Source organism: Salvelinus fontinalis, chromosome 32 (genome assembly GCF_029448725.1).
Source record: "Salvelinus fontinalis isolate EN_2023a chromosome 32, ASM2944872v1, whole genome shotgun sequence".
Lineage (NCBI taxonomy): Eukaryota > Metazoa > Chordata > Actinopteri > Salmoniformes > Salmonidae > Salvelinus > Salvelinus fontinalis.
The window spans coordinates 39,841,789-39,864,166 of record NC_074696.1 but is presented as its reverse complement, the minus strand read 5'-3'; the positions used below and the strand labels follow the sequence as shown (position 1 = coordinate 39,864,166).

Genomic DNA, 22,378 nt, shown 5'->3' with positions numbered 1-22,378 from the left:
CCTATGTAACCTCTACCGGTTGGTCAGAGCCCTGCACTCTGAAAGAGTAGAGAATAGTTTGTCAGTCTTTCTTGCACTACCAGCCACAGAAGAGTGCACAATGTCCTCTGAAACGTGTCCTCGGCTGGTCGGAACAGAGAACATGACTCCTCTCTTGTCATCACGCCGACTACAAAACCACACTCCCGCCGCAGGAAACACTTTAGCAGCATAAACCAACTCAAACTGTGACGCAGTGCTTGGTTAATGTTCAGGGCTGGATCTCAGGCTGAAGGACTGGTACTTCTCCCACTGCTCTCAAACATTGCCTTGTCGCTTGAAGCATCCTGTCCTGGCTTGCAGATCCGTGAGGAAGTTAAAAGCAGCCAGGGATGATTTCGATTGGAACCCAGCCCAGATGTCTACTGAACCCTCATCTGTCCCCCGTTTCCCTCGTTCTTGTTTTGTTTATATCAAACCTGTGCGTGAGGCTGCAAGCAAACGCACCTCCACTTTGCAAAAATAAAGAAAACGTGTCTTATCTGCGGGCTGAAATCTGAAAAAAATTGGAGTGTCACATTTGCATTTTAATTCGCCCTCAATCACGCGTGTTTGGTGTTGTCTGAAATTGCCTCCTGTTTCTCCCTCTTCTGTATTTATAGAGGCTGTCTGAGGCTAGCCTTCCTTTCCAATCTGCCTGTTTCGACAGTGTATGGAGATTAGGCCTCTCTATCGCTCTACCTCTCTCTCTTTCTCCTGGCCCTTCTCTCTGTCCCGCCCCCTTCTCTTTCTCCCTCGGTCTCGCTCTTTCCCTTTCTCCTCCTGGCATATCCCTTTCTCTCTCTTTTCATCTCATCCCCCTGTCTCTTTCCGTCGGTCCCCTTGTTCATGGGTGCTCGGGGAATTCAAAGGCACACATTTCATTAGTGATGCCATACTGGAGTCACGGACCCTCCCTGCTACTCTCCCCTCACCCGTTCTTGTTCCCTCTGATATACGCGGCGGACCTACGTGACCATAAGGTCATTCTGGCAGATGATAGGCCTTCAGAACAAACCAACTGGTCATACATGTATGCCTGGGATGGAGTGAAAGCGCCTCGCACTCCAGATTTATTGAGTTTACCTTCTATCGTGTCAATATCTATACTGAACAAAAATATGAACGCAGCATGTAAAGTGTTGGTCCCGTTTTTCATAAGCTGAAATAAAAGATCCCAGAAACGTTCCATACGCACAAAAAGCGTATTTCTCTCAAATGTTGTGCACAAATTAGTTTGTTATCCCTCTTAGTGAGCATTTCTCCTTTGCCAAAATAATCCAGCCACCTGACAGGTGTGGCATATCAAAAAGCTGATTAAACAGCATGATCATTACACAAGTGCACCTTGTGCTGGGGACAATAAAAGGCCACTCTAAAATGTGCAGTTTTGACTCACAACACAATGCCACAGATGTCTCATGTTTTGAAGGAGCGGGCAATTGGCATGTTGACTGCAGGAATGTCCAACAGAGATTGTGCCAGAGAATTGAATATTAATTTCTCTACAAATAAGCCGCCACAAACGTCATTTTAGAGAATTTGACAGTATATTCAACCGGCCTCACAACCACAAACCACGTGCAACCACGCCTGCCCAGGACATCCACATCCGTCTTTTTCACCGGCGAGGTCATCTGAGGAGGGTGAGGGAGGGTGCTGAGTGGTATTTCTACCCGTAATAAAGACTTTTTGTGGAGGGGGGGGGGGTATATTCTGATTGGCTAGGCCTGGCTCCCCAGTGGGTCGGCCTATGCCCTCCCATTGTCCACCCAAGGCTGCGCCCCTGCCCAGTTATGTGAAATCCATAGATTAAGGCCTAATTAATTTATTTCAATTGACTGATTTCCTTCTATGAACTGTAACTCGGTAAAATCTTTGAATTTGTTGCATGTTGCATTTGTATTTTTGTTCAGTATTTTATGATTTCACAGTAGATATCGATATGTAGTTTGCGGCGAAAACAGCTTTGCATGAAATGGATTTGTTTCGATGTGTGACAAATCGGTCTTGACGCTGGCTGATACGTAGGTGGTATTGCTTTTACATTAATTCCTTGCATGTTCACAATTATACTCAGTTCCACATTGGCTTCATTTATCCTTTATAATATTATTTTGATCCAAAATCGACTTAGTCATGCGAGCATCCATTTTTCGTATGGGTGGCCTCAGCGGGAATCAAACCTACGATCATTGGCTTTATGTGCCGTGCTCTACTGACGAAGCCACATAGGACTTTGGGTCAGGCTGGGTATTTTTACTTTTATTTTTTACTTTGTTGGAACGCTTAGAAAGTACAATGTTCATCCCCAGTTCCATTTTCATAAAAACCTTTCGTTAAAAAAATAAAAAAAATATTTGTCACATACACCGGATAGATTCAGTGAAAAATGTTGTTTTACAGTGTCCGACATAGTAGTACGGCGCCCCTGGAGCAAAATAGGGTTAAGTTCCTTGCTAAAGGACACATCAACAGATTTCTTACCTTGACGGCTTGGGTATTCTAACCAGAAACCTTTCTGCTACTGGCCCTACACTCTAACCGCTATCTGCATCTGATTGGCAGATCTGAAAGGGAGTCAGGTTTTAGCCTGCCGTGATTGGACAAAAGTCCCCCAAGAGTCCCTCCTCCCTCATTCAGACCGAAACATTGGAGGGCTGTGTTGAAGCGTAGAGATAGAATGACCCCTGGAACATCTGTCCTCATTTTGGTCTCTCCCCCAGCCTAGGTCACTGACTCTAAATGACAGGGTTGATATCTGAGAGCATCTTTTACTGGCAATATGGCAGGCAGACAGGCAGACAGGCAGACAGGCAGACAGACAGACAGGCAGGCAGACAGGCAGGCAGGCAGGCAGGCAGACAGACAGACAGACAGACAGACAGACAGACAGACAGACAGAGCGAGCGAGCCACCTAGCAGGCCTGGTCTTAGTCATCCTCTCATGTCCATGTATACTGTAATAGGAGCCTACATAAGAAGCTTATTCAAATGGCCCAATCAATCCATTTGGCTCAGCGATGGAGATTGGTGTAAGAGCCTTAGGCAGAGAACCACGTCGTACTCTCCTAGGCTGAAAACAAGCTGGCGCGCATGTTAATGAGCTGCATTCTATCTGAAGCGCATACACGCTTCCCCAAAGCCCCTACGTCCCTTTCAGATGTTCTCATTGGTTCCTATGCGTTCCCCCCATTGTTGATTGGTCGATACAAACCCTGGGTCTGCGGTAGAGTCCCTCAGAGGGGTGGTTGACCTCTGACCCCTGAGTAACGATGGGCCGATAGGTGTCAGGAGGGTATTGGAGGGCCGCCACATCTGACCATTAACCCCCGGGACGTCAACAAGTGCCCTTGAAACTATTCGGATGTTGGGACCGACCGCCATGGCCTATAGAGGAAGTTGTAAACACATAGAGGGGAGAGGTGACGTGATCCAGAGCCAGTGGATTGGAACATAAAGAAGCCATAGGAAGGTAAAACACTAGGGCCATTCTGTTTGCCGTATAGGAAATATAACGACTGGTTGCATGTACGGTTCTACGAAAGAAGACGATTAGGCGGCCAATACGTTGCTGTAAACCTTGGCGAACTATGAACCGAAATATATTTACAAAGGAATTACGTATAGGAGCAATCAGCATTGTACATCAGGACGCACATCTGCAACACGTTTCGACTGGTGGTCTTCCTATATGGCTCCTTAGGCGTAGCCCGAGTACATGATACAAATGTCTGTCGATTTGGCTTGTATGTACTGTAGGTTGAATGGAATGGCAGCACTGCTGTTCCTTGCCTCATATGACAGTCTACTGTACAAGTGATCAGGAAACACGCGTGCCGACAGGACTATAATTACCCAGGCCATCTGGAGCAGTTCTGACAGTTTGTGCGTGAACGGTGGTGGACTTGTCTCCCTCGGCGGTAACAGAATCGACTAATTGCTGTCATCTGAGCCGTTGTGTTAATGTGTGTCACTAGGGGGTGCGCAGGCATTTCACAAGTGACAAGTAGGAGTGTATGAGAGTGACGATGTGTGTGTCACTGACTCCGTGGAAGGTGTTGTTATGGTCATTTGGGAGTTAATTTGATCTAAAAGCATCTTACTATGAACACATAGGCTTGTCAGTATAGCATTTGTGGCCTGTGTGGGAATCGAACCCACAACTTGGTGTTACCAGCACCACGTTCCAACCAACTGAGCTATTGGTGCCTCCATTGAAAACTTCCCTTGCACCGACCTTAAAGACATGCTCCGGAACTTTGCCGACTAAGAATTTTTTTGACCTCCCGCATGCACTGTGTCAATGTGTAGTTACATTCATAATCTAAGAGCATAATTGCTGTATTACCTGAATTAGCCATGAAGTCCCTCAGCTTGAATGCGGATGTTTTTCTTGAAGCTGTTCTCCTCCACGTGGGCCGGGCCCCCTAGCAATTTAAGTGCAAGCCAATGAGCTTCAGCCACTCGGCATTTGAGTGTAAGCTAGCAAGATGCACACACAGCAAAGCGAGAGAGTGCGCATTGGCGTGGTGCACATATCTCTCGTATGTGGACGTAGTACACAGTTTTCGGGACCACTTTTATATCGTGAACGCTACTTTCAGAACTACTAGCTAAAAAATAGTGATGCACCGATATGACATTTTTGGCCAATACCGATATCCGATATTTTCCGTGCCAAAAAGAAAACGATAGCGATAGCCGATATTTCAAATTTTTGCGGCCTTTTAAGCATTCTAGTACAGTTAAATAGTTAACACACACACATGGACACAGAGGTCTAAGGAACTGCATCTCAGTGCAAGAGGTGTCACCACAGTCCCGAATCGAGGCTGTATCACATTCGACCGTGATTGGGAGTGCCATAGGGCAGCACACAATTGGCCCAGCGTCGTCCGGGTTTGGCCGGGGTAGGCCGTCATTGTAAATAAGAATTTGTTCTTGACTGACTTTCTTAGTTAAATAAAGGTCACACACACCACACTGACCAAAATATATTTTGTTTGGCATTTACATATGAACCCAAACATAATCAAAACCTATTTCTTTCACTTATTTGCTGTGCTGTTTCGTTGTTCATTTGTTCAGTTGTTTCAGTCTCCACCAGGATTTCATCATACATGTCAAGCAGTGAAGTTTCAGCTCTGTCTGTCCGTGGCCTCTCTTCCTCTGTGCACACTGTCACTGTGTCCATTTCCATCTTGTCCAGCTGTGTCTGGAACATTTCACATAAACCCTGTTTCTTGTCTGCATCGAAATAACGGTCCTTGTACCTAGCATCGAGCACGGTGGCGACACAGTAAAGAGAGAGAGCCACCAAATCGCTTGTTCACAGCCTGTGTGGGCAGTTTTGTTCCTGGAGCAAACTGTTGTCAAGGGCAACTGTTTCATTTGCCAATGTGGGCCAGTAAAAGCATCCACCTCGTCGGGAAATGGGGCCATCTTCACTCCATAGAAATTAGGCACTAACGTCGCACACTAGCTGCTAGCTAACTGGTTAGCTTAGCATTGGCAAAGTCAGAATGAGCATGCGCACTCCACTGGCGTTAGAATTAGGAATTAGAATACGAATGCTACACTGAACAACAAAAAAAAATTGTTTGTTTTTGTAAAGTGTTGGTCCCATGTTTTATGAGCTGAAAAAAAAGATCCCAGAAATGTTCCATATGCACATAAAGCTTATCTCAAATTTTGTGTACGTTTGTTTACATCCCTGTCGGTTTTGTTGAGCAGGCGTTTCAATGCCTTGACAGAGGGTATCACGTCAGCTGCAGACTCAGTTGATGAGCTTATTTCTTTAGTCAGTTGTTCGAATGGAGCTAGCTAGTCTGTTCATGTTTCCAACTTTCAAACATGTTCTCAAATGCCATTGAAACGGCAGCAGCGGTATGACAACCAGCATATTCATGAGCATGCAATACGACTTTCCTCAGTACGAAATCCTCGACGACCCACTGTGCTGTCAGACTCGGCATGCTCATGGGGCTGATATCGCTGGTCCAAATGTCAGTCGTGAAGCTAATAGCAGTGACACTTACTTTGTTACTCCGGTAGGGCAACATCTGAAAAATAGTACAAAAAACAAACAAAAAAGTGCACCAGTGCTCGACCAGTCGGCGAACTCCAACATCACCCACGACAGAGAACGGTTGATTGTCAAGGGTAATGAATTCCATTATCTTGGCTTTAATGGACTTCCCCTTTGAGTTGTCTCGCTGAAATGTTCTTCCTCTTTCAAATGACTGCTCCACTTGTTGACTGCTCGAACCACACAGCAGACATTGCGGGCTAGGTTAGGAATACTGTGTTGCACGTGTAGCGTAACATTTTACGTGGCGTCAATACTATATAGGTACGCACGTTACCTCTGACATCGGTTTTGCACATTGCCGTTAAACTATACATTGGCATTTTTAGCTAATATCGGCCGATTCCGATAGGTTTAGCACTATATCGCGCATCCCTAGCTAAAAAGTATACAAAAGTACCTTTAATATATAATAATTATATGCAATTTAGCAGACACTTTGTAAGGATTAGTAATGCATGCATACATTTTACGACCCCGTTTCTATAAGTAGGATAAATATACTATTTTAAGAAATATTACTGGATTAATACCATTCCATTATCTGGCCCCAGATTAGCAAATAGAAAATTGGTGAAATGAGACCATCGTCATGACAAGGATGTTTAGGTGTTGACAGTCATTGGTGCAAATGCAAAGCAAAATGTCAGTGTCTCCCTGGGGATTGTGTGTGTGTGTGTGTGTGTGTGTGTGTGTGTGTGTGTGTGTGTGTGTGTGTGTGTGTGTGTGTGTGTGTGTGTGTGTGTGTGCGTGTGCGTGTGCGTGTGCGCGTGTTTGTGGAGGAGGGTGCATAAGTGTGTGTTTGTGCGGAGGGAGGCAAAGAGATGTCAGTTGGTGCTTTATCTGTCGTTAGACAACCACTTTGATTCCATTACTGAAATTGAAATTGCCCGTTACCCAAACTGAAATTGAGTCACGCAAATGATTTCTTTTCCGCCTCGACAATTAACGATGGTTGCCCGAGGACACTCCTTGGTGTGTGTGTGTGTGTGTTTCCAGGCAGTTGTTTGAGTGGTAGGCATCTACGGTTGGTTTGTGTGTTGTGGTGATTGTTTTTGGTCTTTGGAGCCCTTGTTGTGCTCTCCCAGCCTTCCCCTTTTCCATGTGGTTCTTGTGGAGTGCACACAGTCCTGTCCTGGAGGGTCTCTAGTCTCTTCTCCCGCATCATTTGTGCTGACGAGGCTCACTCCGGTCTCATTGAGTCAGTCCACCTGCATGGCTGCTCAGTGGAGCTTAGACTCCTGTGACTGAGGGGTGAGGGGTCAGTACGTCCATCTGGCCAGCAGCACCCAGAGTGTTGAGGGATTCTGAAACGACGCATGTACGCACTCACACAGTGTGAACGCGCATATAGTCGAACACGTATACACACACACACACACACACACACACCCTCGGCATCTACCCATTACACTGCTGAGCTCATCAGATTTTTTTCCATCTCTGGACCTGAGCATCGGGGGGGTGTGTGTGTGTGTGTGTGTGTGTGTGCGTGTGTGTGTGTGTGTGGCATTTAGTCCCGTTCTCATCATTGCCCTTCACTACATTTACACAGACTTGTTGTAGCGCAGACAGATGGTATTTCTAGCCTATCGACTCGCCCAGACGCCTTCCTCCACCAGTGCTAGTTATATTTCCTATTGATTGATTGGCTGTCAGCCCTATCGACCGGCCAGGTCGCGGTGCCGCGTATTGATTGATGACTCCCTCTCCGCACTTCCTATCAGCGTTCGTCCCCCTTGCCATCGTTCATCAGTGGAATGAAGATCAATGCGTCTGATAATGCCGTCGACACAACCCCCACCCCTCAGGACTGGTCTTTCTGTCCAGGGACCGGCCGGCTTGTCCCGATCCATTTGAGGACATTGTTTACCTTTAACCCCTCTGTGTGTCATTTTGTTCATTCATTCTCCCCCCTCTTCTCGCCTTCTCCTCATCCTCCCTTTATGGGTTGTAAATGGGAAGCTCTGTATTGGCTGGTGCCTTCGTTCCCTCTTGAGCAGAGCAGACCAACCTGCATCTTAGAAGCAACATTCAGCTTGTACTGACCCTGTCGGCTGCTCTGAGGTGTGTGTGTGTGTGTGTGTGTGTGTGTGTGTGTGTGTGTGTGTGTGTGTGTGTGTGTGTGCGTGCGTGCGTGCGTGCGTGCGTGCGTGCGTGCGTGCGCGCGCGCGTGCGTGCGTGCGTGCGCATTATCCCAATGACGCCTCGGATACAGAATCGCTGCTGCTCCGAATAAGCAGGGAAGTTGTACAAAGCTTTTTATTTGAATTCACCGTCTTCCCTGTCATGTGCGTGTGTTTCAACCCCGTGTCAACCTTGACTCGAGCAGGTACTATTCAGTCAGCTGTCAGTGAGCAGAGGAAGAGTGGGAGACTGAGGAAGAGGGAGAAATAGTGTGGGGTGAAGGAGGTGGAGACAGTCTAGATTAATCTAAAGTAGATTCTCTAATTGAACTAGTCAGCACAAGCCTTGGAGCTGGGTTCACTTATGTAACCACTGATCTCTCACTGCTCCTTATTCATAAGAGAGTGGAGAAAGTTAGAGGGTGGGGGTAGCAAGACCGGGGGGGGACGACGAGGGAGTGGGGTAGAGGGAAAGGAGAAAAAGTGAGGGGGCGAAGGAGAGATGCAGAGAAGGTGAGCGAGGCTACAAAGGTGAGCATGAGAACGAGAGGGGGGGGGGGGGGGGTGAAAGTGATTGAGAGAGAGTGCGAGTGTCACACCCGAACCTAAAAGACAAACTGACTCTTGCACTCTCGCTCTGACGCTACCGCTCCTCCTCCAATAGGACCTCTCTGTCCGGTTAAATAATGCATCATTCTGCTTGACTGGGCCTGTAGGAAATGGAAGGCACCACAACAGCGATACAGCCTCCATAATGCAGCAGTCATCTGAAAGGGTTATCAGGTCCTCTCACACAGAAAAAGCTGCCCCCAAAACGCGCCACCGCAACGCAACTGCTTTGTTGCTGACATTTGAAACGGGACACCCAGGACAAAAAGGTTACGTCTCCCGGCTGGCACTGCGACAAATGAGCCTAATTGTGTGAGGGGGGAGGGGATTCAACCTTACCGTCATCTATTCTCTCATTATCCCTTTACACAGTAGGGGGTTGGATAGGCAAATACTCCCCTTTTATTAAAGCTAATATAAGGGTAGCAATTATTAACTGTTTGCATATGGGTGCTTCCATGCATCGACCCACGTGTGTGCTCAACTGTTCCGTGGCTTTACGTGGTTGTATGTGTCTGTGCCCACTGCACTGCAGACGTGTCAGAATGCATCTCTTCATACGCACGCCATGCATCAAATATGCATTATTTTATAGGTCAACCTTTGCCTTTGCACTTTATTTCTCCCATGTCTAGCCATTACCCCAGCAGTACTCAAAGTCCTGCTCTCTCTCGCTCTTTCTCTCGCTTTCAACCTCTCGTTCTCTCTCTCTCTCCCTTTCTCTTGGTTATGTAAGCACATCCAGTGCCTCAGAGGGCCTAGACAGAGCCGTAGCTGAAGCCAGAGGTTTTTACTCCCCTCTGGGGCTCCCTGTCCTTCCTGTCCTCGCTCTGAAGCGAGGCCATTACCGCCACACTACACCGGGAGACATCGCTGTCTGGATCTCTCCCGTACTGACTTAGCCTCAGCTGACTTTGTGGAATTGTGCGCCTCTTCGCCAGTTTAAACTCTGTTTGTTTGGATAGGACCATACTGGACTCCTCGTAGTCTCCGGGCCACATTAGTCCCGGGCACCCTGACACAGGCTGGCACAGCTCTGGTTTATAATGAACCTGGCAGGCTGCCTCAGCGTTTCCTATAGGTTCTCCCAGGAATGAAACCTGGCACCCCTCTCCTCAACGCTCCTCTGACTGCATCACCTCCAGACACACAATTACTCCCCTTTAAGAATTCTCCTCCCAAATGAAAAAAGAAAAAAAGGATCTGTCTTTCAAAAAGGGGAAAAGAGACTATTTCGCTGAGGCATTTGCTGCACTTTCCCTCAGTCCTCAGCTGACATCATTAGAGCAGAGTTGGCGTGCTGATTCAGGATCAGTTCATCATAATTAATATTATTATATGGGGGGGGGGGGGGGGGTGGCTGATCCTAGATCAGCTCTCCTACTCAGAGACACGTTGAATACAGGCTCAGGGCTGCATTCAGAGCTGGCTGGTCAGGTGAGGCTGTGATACTCTCTATTCTCTCTCTGCTGGGGAGAGAACAGCCACAGACGATGCCTCTGAACAGGTGGTCATTCACATTCAAGGCTGCTACCAGCCACCTGTCATATACCGTCATGTGGGAAACAGTCCAGAGACAAAGGGGTGAGCGAGACCAAGGGCGAGGGATGGAGAGATGGTCCGAGACTCGGTGAGTAAGGGAATGAATGTCGGGAAAAGAGATGGGACACAATTAACATAGCAGCAACTGGACAGAAGCCAAGTGTGTTGCCATGACAAAGCCTCCTCGCCACATAACTCTAAAATGAGCGCAAGTGCTAACACACTGAGGTGTGTTTGTGTGTGTAAGAAGCATCAGAGAAAAGGCGGCGCTCCTTTAGACCCCATTATTGGAGATGAAAGTTTCATGGTGTATTTTTTTAAACAAAAAATACAATATATATTCATTTTGCCATGGCTAATGCGGTGTTCTTTTGCTCAAACATAATAACACACTCAATACTGCAAACTTGATTGTTTTGTGTAGCTTTTATTTTGTTGCTTGTTAGTTCTCAAACATTGTTATTTAAAGATGCATTATGCAGACATCGCTCCGCCATTTCCTGGTTGCTAACGTTCTAATACTTCGCCTAATTTCAGTTTGTAACAACCAAGCACGTATAGTGTAGAGCAGTGGTCACCAACCGACTGGTCAATCACCAAGGCGTTCATAGTCGATCACCAAACATTTCTGTAAAAAAAATCCAACGATAAAGCCTTGCGTTCCTATTTTTTTGGTGCGTTTCGTACCGTTGATTGTAGGTGCACTTAATTCAGCAGCCCTAGCGCCGGGAAGGCAAAGTGTTTCCATCTTGAACCTTTTCATGTGTCTGAAGGTAGAACTCTGGCTACCCGACAGGACAGAGAGCAAATCAAGGGCACCTATAATTCTACCACTGGCCAATCAGATGGCTCAGATCATCGTGTCTGCCCAGTTTCGTCGAGCCGCACTGTAAAAAGAAGCCTCGATCGCACAGCAAAATTCATCCGGTGAGATTACAACACTTTTAAAACCATAACTAGAGACTCAACTAATACAGCAAAGGGCTGCTGTTTTTGTGTTTAAATTGTTAAACTGTCAACACTTTGTTCAATACCTTTTAGAAGCCACCAGCACTGCAGCTGCAATGAATAAGGATGAATATGTATGAACTTTCCAATTTGTAAGTCGCTCTGGATAAGAGCGTCTGCTAAATGACTTAAATGTAAATGTAAATGTAAATAAGCATAGCAAAGTGTTCCAATAAGATTGCGTTGTTATTACTAGCGGCTTGTGTCTTTTTTAAATATCAAGGAATATTTCACTTCTCTGGTCACAGGAGTAACAACATGTATTGGTGCGTGAGGCAGAAATAATGTAGTGTGACTTGAGTTTTGCTCGGGTGAGAGGCAGCCTCACCGCTCCTCCTTCCCTCCCCTCAGACTGATATATATATATATACTATTGTTCAAAAGTTTGAGGTCACTTAGAAATGTTTTTTTGTCCATTAAAATAACATCAAATTGATCAGAAATACAGTGTAGACATTGTTAATGTTGTAAATGACTATTGTAGCTGGAAACGGCTGATTTTTAATGGAATACCTACATAGGCCCTTCAAATTGTATTGGTCACATACACACATATATAGCAGATGTCATTGTGTGAAATGCTTGTGTTCCTAGCTCCGACAGTGCAGTAATATCTAACAATTCACAACAATACACACATCTAAAAGAATGGAATTAAGAAATATATAAATATTTGATTGAGCAATGTCGGAGTGGCATTGACTGAAATATAGTAGAATAGAATACAGTATATAAGTATGACATGAGTAAAGCGGTATTTAAACATTATTAAAGTGACTAGTGTTCCATTTTTAAAGTGGCCAGTGATTCCAAGTCTATGTACAACCTGGAGGTGTGTTGGGGCATTGTCATGTTGAGAAACAAATGATAGTCCCACTAAGACCAAACCAGATCGGATGGCGTATCACTGCAGAATGCTGTGGTAGCCATGCTGGTTAATTGTGCCTTGAATTCTAAATAAATCACAGACAGTTTCACCAGCAAAGCACCATCACACCCCCTCCATGCTTCATGGTGGGAACCACACATGCGGAGATCATCCGTTCGTGTGTCTCACGAAGACATGGCGGTTGGAACCACAAATCTCAAATTTGGACTCATCAGACCAAAGGACAGATTAACACCGGTCTGATGTCCATTGCTGTTTTTTCTTGGCCCAAGCAAGTCTCTTCTTATTGGTGGCCTTTAAATGTGGTTTCTTTGCAGCAATTGGACTATGAAGGCCTGATTCATGCAGTCTCCTCTAAACAGTCGATGTTGAGATGTGTCTCTTACTTGAATTCTGTGAAGCATTTATTTGGGCTGCAATCTGAGGTGCAGTTAACTCTAATGAACTTATAGCAGAGGTATCTCTGGGTCTTCCTTTCCTGTGGCGGTCCTCATGAGAACCAGTTTCATCATAGCACTTGAAGGGTTTTGCGACTGCACTTGAAGAAACTTTCAAAGTTCTTGAAATGTTCCAGATTGACTGACCTTCATGCCTTAAAGTAATGATGGACTGTTGTTTCTCTTTGCTTTTTTGAGGTTTTCTTGCTATAATGTGGACTTAGAAGATGGTCTTTTACCAAATAGGGCTGTATACAACTCCTACCTTGTCACAACACAACTGATTGGCTCAAACGCATTAAGAAGGAAAGAAACTCCACAAATGAACTATTAACAAGGCACACCTGCTAAAACCTCTTAAGGATCGGACCCTACTTTTCAATTTCCGCAGTGGGGTCAAACTGTAGAACCCTACATTTGAATGAGTGGGGGATGAAGGACTTAAATGTGGCGTTTTGGAAGTTGGCTCCCACAGGTCTACCACTATTGAGGATTTTAAAAATTACAAAAGTTTGAGCCCCAGTTTACTATTACTTATTTTATTAAACCTTTATTTTAGAAGGGAGAGGGAACTATAATGAAATATGTGGATCTATAGGCAATAAGACGCATAGACTATATAATATATTGTATGCCTAAGGTCTATATATAATATACACATATAGAAATCAAAGACTTATCTTAAACAATATGCAACCATGTGAACACCTGGATTAGCACAAGAAGCAAAAACGTATTTGACTTCCTGATCTAAAATAAAAAAGGTCACGTTACCACAGGACTCCTCGTGTCACTCTCATTGTCAATTTCTGCATTATTCTCATCCAAATGCTTGAAGTTCGATTTAGCTTTCATACTCTTAGTAGCCATGTTGTACTTCTTAAATTTTGCAGAAAACGTTGTAGAACTCATCGAGCTGTGCGTAATACAAACTCCTCTTCATCCTCTCGATTTTTAACAGAGAACGAATCTCGTTGCATGCGGGCTTAGCACGATGGCTTTTACTCACACAAAGGACCATCACACACCCACGTAAAGCCCAGCTCATTGGCTATCTAGCTAGCTATGTTTCAAAACGATAGGTGGTCATTGGACCAAGATACAGTCAATCGAGTGAACACCGCCCGTCTCATTGGTGCGTAATAATGTCTGTCCTTCGTGGGCTAAAAGAGGTGTTTGTGTAGCCAATACGTCATGCAGAATGATGAAGCAAAGTTTGGTTGCCTTCTAAAGTGTCTAAGGAAAAGCACAGAAACCGAACTTGACTGGGTGAAACAAGGTTTAGCAGTTTATATTACATCGATTGTTCTGTTGCAAGTTCATGAGAAACGCTGTATACAAGATGGATCGTGTTAGGATATAAAATAGATTTGATCAAACAAAACTACGCTACATTGGGACCCTCAGGAGGACAAATCAGAGCAAGATTACTGAATGGAAGTACATTATTTACCTTCAGAGGTGAATGTATCGAACTAGTTGCCGGGATAAGTGTTTTGTTGTTGTGCACTATCCTCAAACAATAGCATGGTCTTTTTTCCGCTGTAATAGATACTGTAAATTGGACACTGCAGTTAGATTAACAATAATATAAGCTTTCTGCCCCTATAAGACATGTCTATGTCCCGGAAAGTTGGCTGTTGTTCACAACGTCATTCTAGTCACATTATCGCATATTGAGCAACAACTGTCCCGATTTTGGGACTTGATCCAGTGGAGGCTAATTGAAATGCATTCCAGGTGACTACCTCATGAAGCTGGTTGAGAGAATGCCAGGAATGTGCAAAGCTGTCATCAAGGCAAAGGGTGGCTACTTTGAGGAATCTCAAATCTCAGATATATCTGGATTTGTTTAACACTTTTTTGATTACTACATGATTCCACATGTGTTATTTCATAGTTTTGATGTCTTCACTACTATTCTACAATGTAGAAAATAGTAAAAATAAAGAAAAGAAAAACCCTGGAATGAGTAGGAGTGTCCAAACTTTTGACTGGTACTGTATACACTACCGTTTAAAAGTTTGGGGTCACTTAGAAATGTCCTTGTTTTCCATGAAAACATACATGAAATTAGTTGCAAACTGAACAGGAGATATAGTCAAGACGTTGACAAGGTTATAAATAATTATTTTTAATTGAAATAATAATTGTGTCCTAACTTTGCTTTCATCAAAGAATCCTCCATTTGCAGCAACTACTGCCTTGGAGACCTTTGGCATTCTAGTTGTCCATTTGTTGAGGTAATCGGAAGAGATTTCGCCCCAAGCTGACTGCTTCTTCGCTAAATAGTTATTGCATAGTTTGGAGCTGTGCTTTGGGTCATTGTCCTGTTGTAGGAGGATATTGGCTCCAGTTAAGTGCCGTCCACAGGGTATGGCACGGCGTTGCAAAATGGAGTGATAGCCTTCCTTCGTCAACATCCCTTTTACCATGTACAAATCTCCCACTTTACCACCCCCAAAGCACATCCAGACCATCACATTGCCTGCACCATGCTTGACAGATGGCGTCAAGCACTCCTCCAGCATCTTTTCATTTTTTCTGCGTCTCAGGAATGTTCCTCTTTGTGATCCGAACATCTCAAACTTAGATTCGTCTGTCCATAACTTTTTTTTTCAAATTTCCTCTGTCCAGTGTCTGTGTTCTTTTGCCCATCTTAATCTTTTATTTTTATTGGCCAGTCTGAGATATGTATTTTTCTTTGCAACTCTGCCTAGAAGGCCAGCATCCCGGAGTCGCATCTTCACTGTTGACATTGAGACTGGTGTTTTGTGCGTACTATTTAATGAAGCTGCCAGTTGAGGACTTGTGAGGTGTCTGTTTCTCAAACTAGACAATCTAATGTACTAGTCCTCTTGCTCAGTTCTGCACCGGGTCCTCCTACTCCTCTTTCTATTTCGGTTAGAGGCAGTTTGTGCTGTTCTGTGAAGGGAGTAGTACACAGCGTTGTACGAGATCTTCAGTTTCTCACATGGAATAGCCTTCATTTCTCAGAACAAGAATAGACTGATGAGTTTCAGAAGAAAGTTCATTGTTACTGGACATTTTGAGCCTGTAATCAAACCCACAAATGCTGATGCTTCAGATACTCATCTAGTCTAAAGAAGGACAGTTTTATTGCTTCTTTAATCAGAACAACAGTTTTCAGCTGTGCTAACAAAATTGCAAAAGGGTTTTCTAATGATAAATTAGCCTTTTAAAATGATAAACTTGGATTAGCTAACACAACATGCCATTGGAACACAGGAGTGATGGTTGCTGATAATGGGCCTCTGTACGCCTATGTAGATATTCCATAAAAAAAATCTGCCGTTTCCAGCTACAATAGTCATTTACAACATTAACAATGTCTACACTGTATTTCTGATGAATTTGATGTTATTTTAAGTGGACAAAAAAAATTCTAAACAACATTGGCAGAGCAATTCAAGCATAGCTAATATACAGTGATAATGTATTGGGTCTATAGTCTAGGCCTACTGCATAAACCTCATAGCTACAGAACTGTTTTTAATTGGTTAATGTTGCATATATTGTTTTATCAGAGTGGTAGATCTCAGCTTGTATTTTGACTCAGAAAGTGATCTTAAATCAGAAAAGGTTAGTGACCACTGGTGTAGAGCATCATTGTACCATCTAAACCGCTGTGAAACATATTTTTCATAAACAGAAATATTGTTTTTTCAGCTTTTTGAATCTGGTGTACAAAACCGAAAGTAAAAGTAGCAAAAACTAAACTTAAGGCACGGTAAGCATAGAAATAGTGCGCATAGAACAGCTCTACCACGACAGATATAGACCTCACATTTCTATGAATTTGGTCAGGTCGCCTAAAAAATAACACATTGTAACTTAGAAAATATATAGGTCCATTATCTTTTCAAAAAATATCTCTGTCATTTTTTACACTTTTTGTATTTACATGGTTGACATTTTTTTACCTTTCACTGGGACTCGGGGAGTGGAATTATTTTGTGTGTTTTACACTCATCCGTTTTTGTCTGCGCTCGTGTAGCCGTTCATGTTGAACTGCATTTTGTAAGCCAGAGTTTGAACACTGAACAAAAATACTGAGTTACAGTTCATATAAGGAAATCAGTCAATTGAAGTGAATTCATCAGGCCTTAATCTATGGATTTCACATGACTGAATATAGATGTACATCTGTTGATCACAGATACCTTTAAAGAAGATAGGGGCGTGGATCAGAAAACCAGTCCGTATCTGTTGTGACCAGCATTTACCTCATGCAGCGCGACACATCTCCTTCACATAGAGTTGATCAGGCTGTTGATTGTGGCCTGCGGAATGTTGTCCCACTCTTCTTCAATGGCTGTGCGTAATTGCTGGATATTGGCGGGAACTGGAACACACTGTTAAACGTTGATCCAGAGCATCCCAAACATGCTCAATGGCTGACATGTCTGGTGAGTATGCATGCCGCAGAAGAACTGGGACATTTTCAGCTTCCAGGAATTATGTACATGTCCTTGCGACATGGGGCCATGCATTATCATGCTGAAACATGAAGTGATGGTGGCAGATGAATGACACGACAATGGGCCTCAGGATCTCATCACTGTATATCTCTGTGCTTTCAAATTGCCATCGATAAAATGTAATTGTGTTCGTTGTCCGTAGCTTATGCTGAACCATACCTTAACCCCACTGCCACCATGGGGCACTCTGTTCACAACATTGACATCAGCAAACCACTCGCCCATGCGATGCGGGATTCATCCTTGAAGAGCACACTTCTTCAGCGTGCCAGTGACCATCAAAGGTGAGCATTTACCCACTGAAGTCAGTTACAACACCGAACTGCAGTCAGGTCAAGATCCTGGTGAGGATGACGAGCACGCAGATGCGCAAAAGTTCTTTGGTTGTGCAAACCCACAGTTTCATCAGCTGTCCAGTTGGCTGATCTCAGACGATCCCGCAGGTGAAGAAGCCGGATGTGGAGGTCCTGGGCTGGCGTGGTTACACGTGTTGTGAGGCCGGTTGGACGTACTGCTAAATGCTCTAAATACTTGAGACACCTGTGGCATTGTGTTGTGTGAGAAACTGTACTTAATTTTTTTTAAGTGGCCTTTTATTGTCCCCAGCACAAGGTGCATCTGTGTAATGTTCATGCTGTTTAATCAGCTTCTTGAAATGCCACACCTGTCAGGTGGCTGGATTATCTTGGCAAAGGAGAAATGCTCACTAACCGGGATGTTAAACAAATGTATGCACAACATGTGAGAGAAATAAGCTTATGGAACATTTCTGGAATCTTTTATTTTGGCTCATGAAACATGGGACCAACACTTTACATGTTGCGTTTATATTTTTGTTCAGTGTGTGTGTGTGTATATCTCTCTCACTCCCTCCCTCTACTTCTTAATGTTGTCCTATTAGAGGGATAATGTGTGGACAAAAGCTCTTCCCCTGGGTCATTGGCCTGCCTATCCCAGTCTCCTCTCTGGCTGAGCCTCGGGCCTGCTGGTGTGGATGCAGACTGATACATTGCTCAGGGGTTGCAGGGAGGACACTGGAACAACATGTGGATAATCCTCTCTATTGGACTTTATGGGGCTCATTTCATAATTCTCCCTTTCACTGGGACTCAGGAAAGGAATGGTGTGTGTGTGTGTGTGTGTGTGTGTGTGTGTGTGTGTGTGTGTGTGTGTGTGTGTGTGTGTGTGTGTGTGTGTGTGTGTGTGTGTGTGTGTGTGTGTGTGTAAGGAGATTAGCAGTGGCACCAGCTTGCTGTCTGCTTCGTGGCTGCTCTTCCCACTCCTTTCAGATAAACACGCTGTCGTACACTCTTCAGTCTGTGGCTCTCACCACTGTAGTGAAATGTATTTGAAAGGCGAGCAACAGACACACACACACACACATGCACAAACACACTATCGCTAAGTAAATGGCAACACAAAGGAACCTTTTATCTTTCACCCTTTTACACACCTACTGCCCTGCCAACAATTCCTGCCCCCACCGTGCTCTAGGAACCATTGTGGGAGAATATGTGCCTTCGCTGTATTCATTGAACAGTGTTAGTTTATTCTGTTAGTATAATCCTTCCATACAGCTGTCTCTCTTCCCTCATTCCATCCCTTTTGTCTTTACTTGTTAGCAATGCAGGGATATGAATTCAGTGTCAGCAAGGCCGAGTAACTCAATTGAATCGCAAATGAGTAAACGATGCACAAGTGCCTTTTCAGGATGACGAAGGAGAGGCACTTACTTGTTAGACGGAACAAGGACTCTCTCCAGTTCATTTGTGTGTTTAGTACTAAATGCCCTTCTGGTGAATGCCAGGGCTGCCTGGCTCGTCACTGCTGCTGCTGGAGGAAAGGACAATTCCCTTTCGCTTTGCACCTGAGACAAATAGGACTTCAACAAAGGACTCCCGTTGACGTCATAGACGCCAGTGCCCTCTTTCGGAAATGAACAGCGTAGAATAAAAAGTTAGGCTAACAGCTGTATGTTCCTTGCTTTGCTGCTTAGTCAAATTGCCGTCAAAGCGAGATTAGCAGTATTTTTCCCCCCCTTTCAAAAGATTGTTTTATACTACCTGTCATAAATCTTCTGATCAAATGACTTTGTACATCTGACATTGTGTCATAACTCTGCGTTGACTTTCATCATATCCTCTTTGAAGGACACTAGCCAGCCCCATTGAAACTGAATCAAAACCACAAAATTAAGATTCATGGCTTGACACTGATATCCACATTGTCATAAACTAAATTATAGACAATTATTTTTTAAATGATCCCCTGGAAATCTGTGTTTAGCTGTTGATATTGGTCACGGCCATTTCATTAGTCTCTCTCTCTCTCTCTTTCTCTTTCTCTTTCTCTCTTTCTCTTTCCCTTTCTCTCTGTCTCTCTCTCTCTCTCTCTCTCTCTCTCTCTCTCTCTCTGTCTCTGTCTCTGTCTCTGTCTCTGTCTCTCTCTCTCTCTCTGTCTCTCTGTCTCTGTGTGCCCATTAGCACGTCTAACTAGGGTGTGATTATTCTGATTAGTCGTTGTGTGATCAGAACACTGACTTTCCATACGCACTGCTGACTGGGCTTTCAGATCCCGTTGCCTTTATTATTGTCGCTCTCTCTCACACTCTGGCAACTGTCATTCTGATCCCTTTACTCTTTCTCTCTCGCTCCCTCCCCCTTTCTCTCTCTCTCTTTCACTTTCTCTCTCTCTTTCTCTCTCTCTCTCCCCGGCCTCTCTCTCTCTCCCCCTTTCTCTCTCTCTCTCACCCTTTTTTTCTCTCTCTCTCTCTCTCTCTCTCTCTCTCTCTCCCCCCTTTTTTTCTCTCTCCCTCTCTCTCCCCCTTTCTCTCTCTCTCTCCCCCTTTCTCTCTCTCTCTCCCCCTTTCTCTCGCTCTCTCCCTTACTCTCTTCTCTAATACCGCTCTAAAATGCTGTGCGTTATCAGTGATAAACAGAGTCAGGCCCAGGGTGTGAAGGGGAGAACAATGCCAGTTTGGAAAAGAGTTCTCTCCAAGGATGTGGGGTCCAGGAAAATATTCTGAGCACTGTCCAAGGTGCTGACGGGGCACATTATGCAAGCACCTCCGTCAAAGGCTGCTAAATATCAGTGGGTTTTTATGGAAGCGCTGCTGTCCAAGAGTCTGAAGAATCAGTGAAGACTTGCTATGGTTGCTATGTGTCGTCCGGTATTAATATTATAGATGCACTGTGCAAGGTTCTGTAGAATCAGAAATAAACTGAAGTTGCTGTAGTCAGGCTGCCTAAATGTTGGATGGGTACTGGAGGGCTGTCCAAGGTCCTGAAAAGCAGTTCTGTATGTAGGTTGTCATGGCTGACAATGTGCTGTCCAAGGTCCTGAAGCTGCAGCAGTGGCTGTGTTGCTGTCTAGTGTGCTGAACCACGGCTCTAGCTGTTTTGCTGTCCATGGTGCTGAAAGGAGTCTAGACCCCGGATACCCTTTTGTGTTCTTAATGCGCCGGCTTGTTTTCTAATAGCTGCTGTAGTTTAAAGTGACCGGATGAAAAACATGTTGTCCTACAAGCTTAATTCCTGAACAGATGCTATCAATGCACTTATGAAAATATATTTGTATCACTTTGGAAGTATTATGCCGCGATGGAACTTTTGGGATTAGCCAAATCCCCAAAATGTATGTGGGCTGTTATTACTTTAAGTGCAGCTATTCAAGAGTGCCATTGCCTCGTTCTCATCTGTGTTTTAAAGTTATGTCCAAGAGTCTATCGCAACTACACTGGCTATTGCCCTCTTCCTTATTTCATGGAGAGATGGTGGGCACTGGGCATCCTCTGGATTCGTACGAAGTCTGGGTTTTTGTAAGCGCTCGATAATATGCACCGGTGATGTAATGCGCGTAATCGAGACTAGTGACGACGCTGAACTACTTTATTGAGGAAACATGTAGAAAATACATGTTTTCTTGTCACATACATATTGTCACAGATGACGTGTTGTTTAACAGGGTCAGCCATAGTAGTACGGCGCCCCTGGAGCAAAACAGGATTAAGTGCCTTGGTCAAGGGCACGTGGGCAGATTTTTCACCTTGCCGGCTTCCTACGACTGTGATATGCGGTTGCTAATAGGAACGCCTCTGTAAGTCACTTTGGATAAGAGTGTCTGCTTACTGACTGAAACGCCCAATGTAATGAGACGACATGAGATGACGAGTGGCGTTGGATTCGGACTTGACTGACCTAATGCTGTTCTCCCTCCTTTCTTTCCCCCCTTTTCTCTGTCTCTTTCCCCCCCTTTTCTCTTTCAGTGGTCCTGCTGAACTCTAAAGAAACTCAGGCAGAGCTCGGTTGGACGTCGTACCCCTCCAATGGAGTGAGTGTACCAGTCCGTTGTGTACTTTGAATATGCATTTTTTTACGTGTGTATTTCTGTGAGAGTGTGTGTGTGCATGTTTGAATGTATGTGCCCATGCATATGTGCATAGGTGTGTGTGTGTGTGTGTGTGTGTGCGTGTCAGTGTACATCTACACCCTTTGTGTCATGGAGTAGTCCAGCTTGCTTCTAACTGAGAACAGCCCCCCCCACCCCCTCCCCTCAGTGGGCACAGTTCCAAATGGACTGTTAGTGGACAGCTGGCCCCCACCTCTCTGCCCCTCTGTGCTCCCCCTCCCTCCCCATCCATTCATTCTGCCTCTCTCTGTCCCTCCCTGAACAAAACAGAGCAGAGCTCATCACTACACGTGAATCAATGGCCTAATCCTGGACAGGACGTCCCTGCGCCCACCGTCCCGACACACACAGCCACATAAATTGTCCCTTCCGCTATCGATTTTGGCTTGTAAAAACCCCACGCTAACTTATGAATGATGGATAATAGCCAGTGGCGGGAGGTTTTTTAGAACCGCTGAAGACGAAGTGGCTTTTGAAGTCACCGGCTACTCATTTATCTTCCACTCATAAGTTTTATCACTGAAATACAAGACTATGGAGGATTTATGATGCTCTTAATGAATCGATGGGGGCTTGTAAGAGGCCACATGCTAAGTTATGAAGCGGAGATGAATGAACTTGGTCCAGTTCATATGCCACAGCCAGACTGCTTCGGATGACGCGTACGTTTGAAAGTCATTCATACCCGTCTGTCACCAGAACCACAAGACGTAGGCTAAGATAAACTACCCAGCCCCATGTCGCTGCTA

General features: G+C 44.7%; 1 protein-coding gene across 2 annotated transcripts in view; it reads left to right on the top strand.

Annotated features, from left to right (window-relative positions):
- LOC129831335 (ephrin type-A receptor 7-like) overlaps positions 1-22,378 on the top strand; it is a 167,685-nt gene that overhangs the window by 18,101 nt on the left and 127,206 nt on the right. For both annotated transcript variants that reach the window (XM_055894657.1, XM_055894658.1), the window contains exon 2: positions 21,487-21,551. In XM_055894657.1, the coding sequence (XP_055750632.1) occupies positions 21,487-21,551 (65 nt within the window). The remainder of the gene's footprint in view (positions 1-21,486; positions 21,552-22,378) is intronic.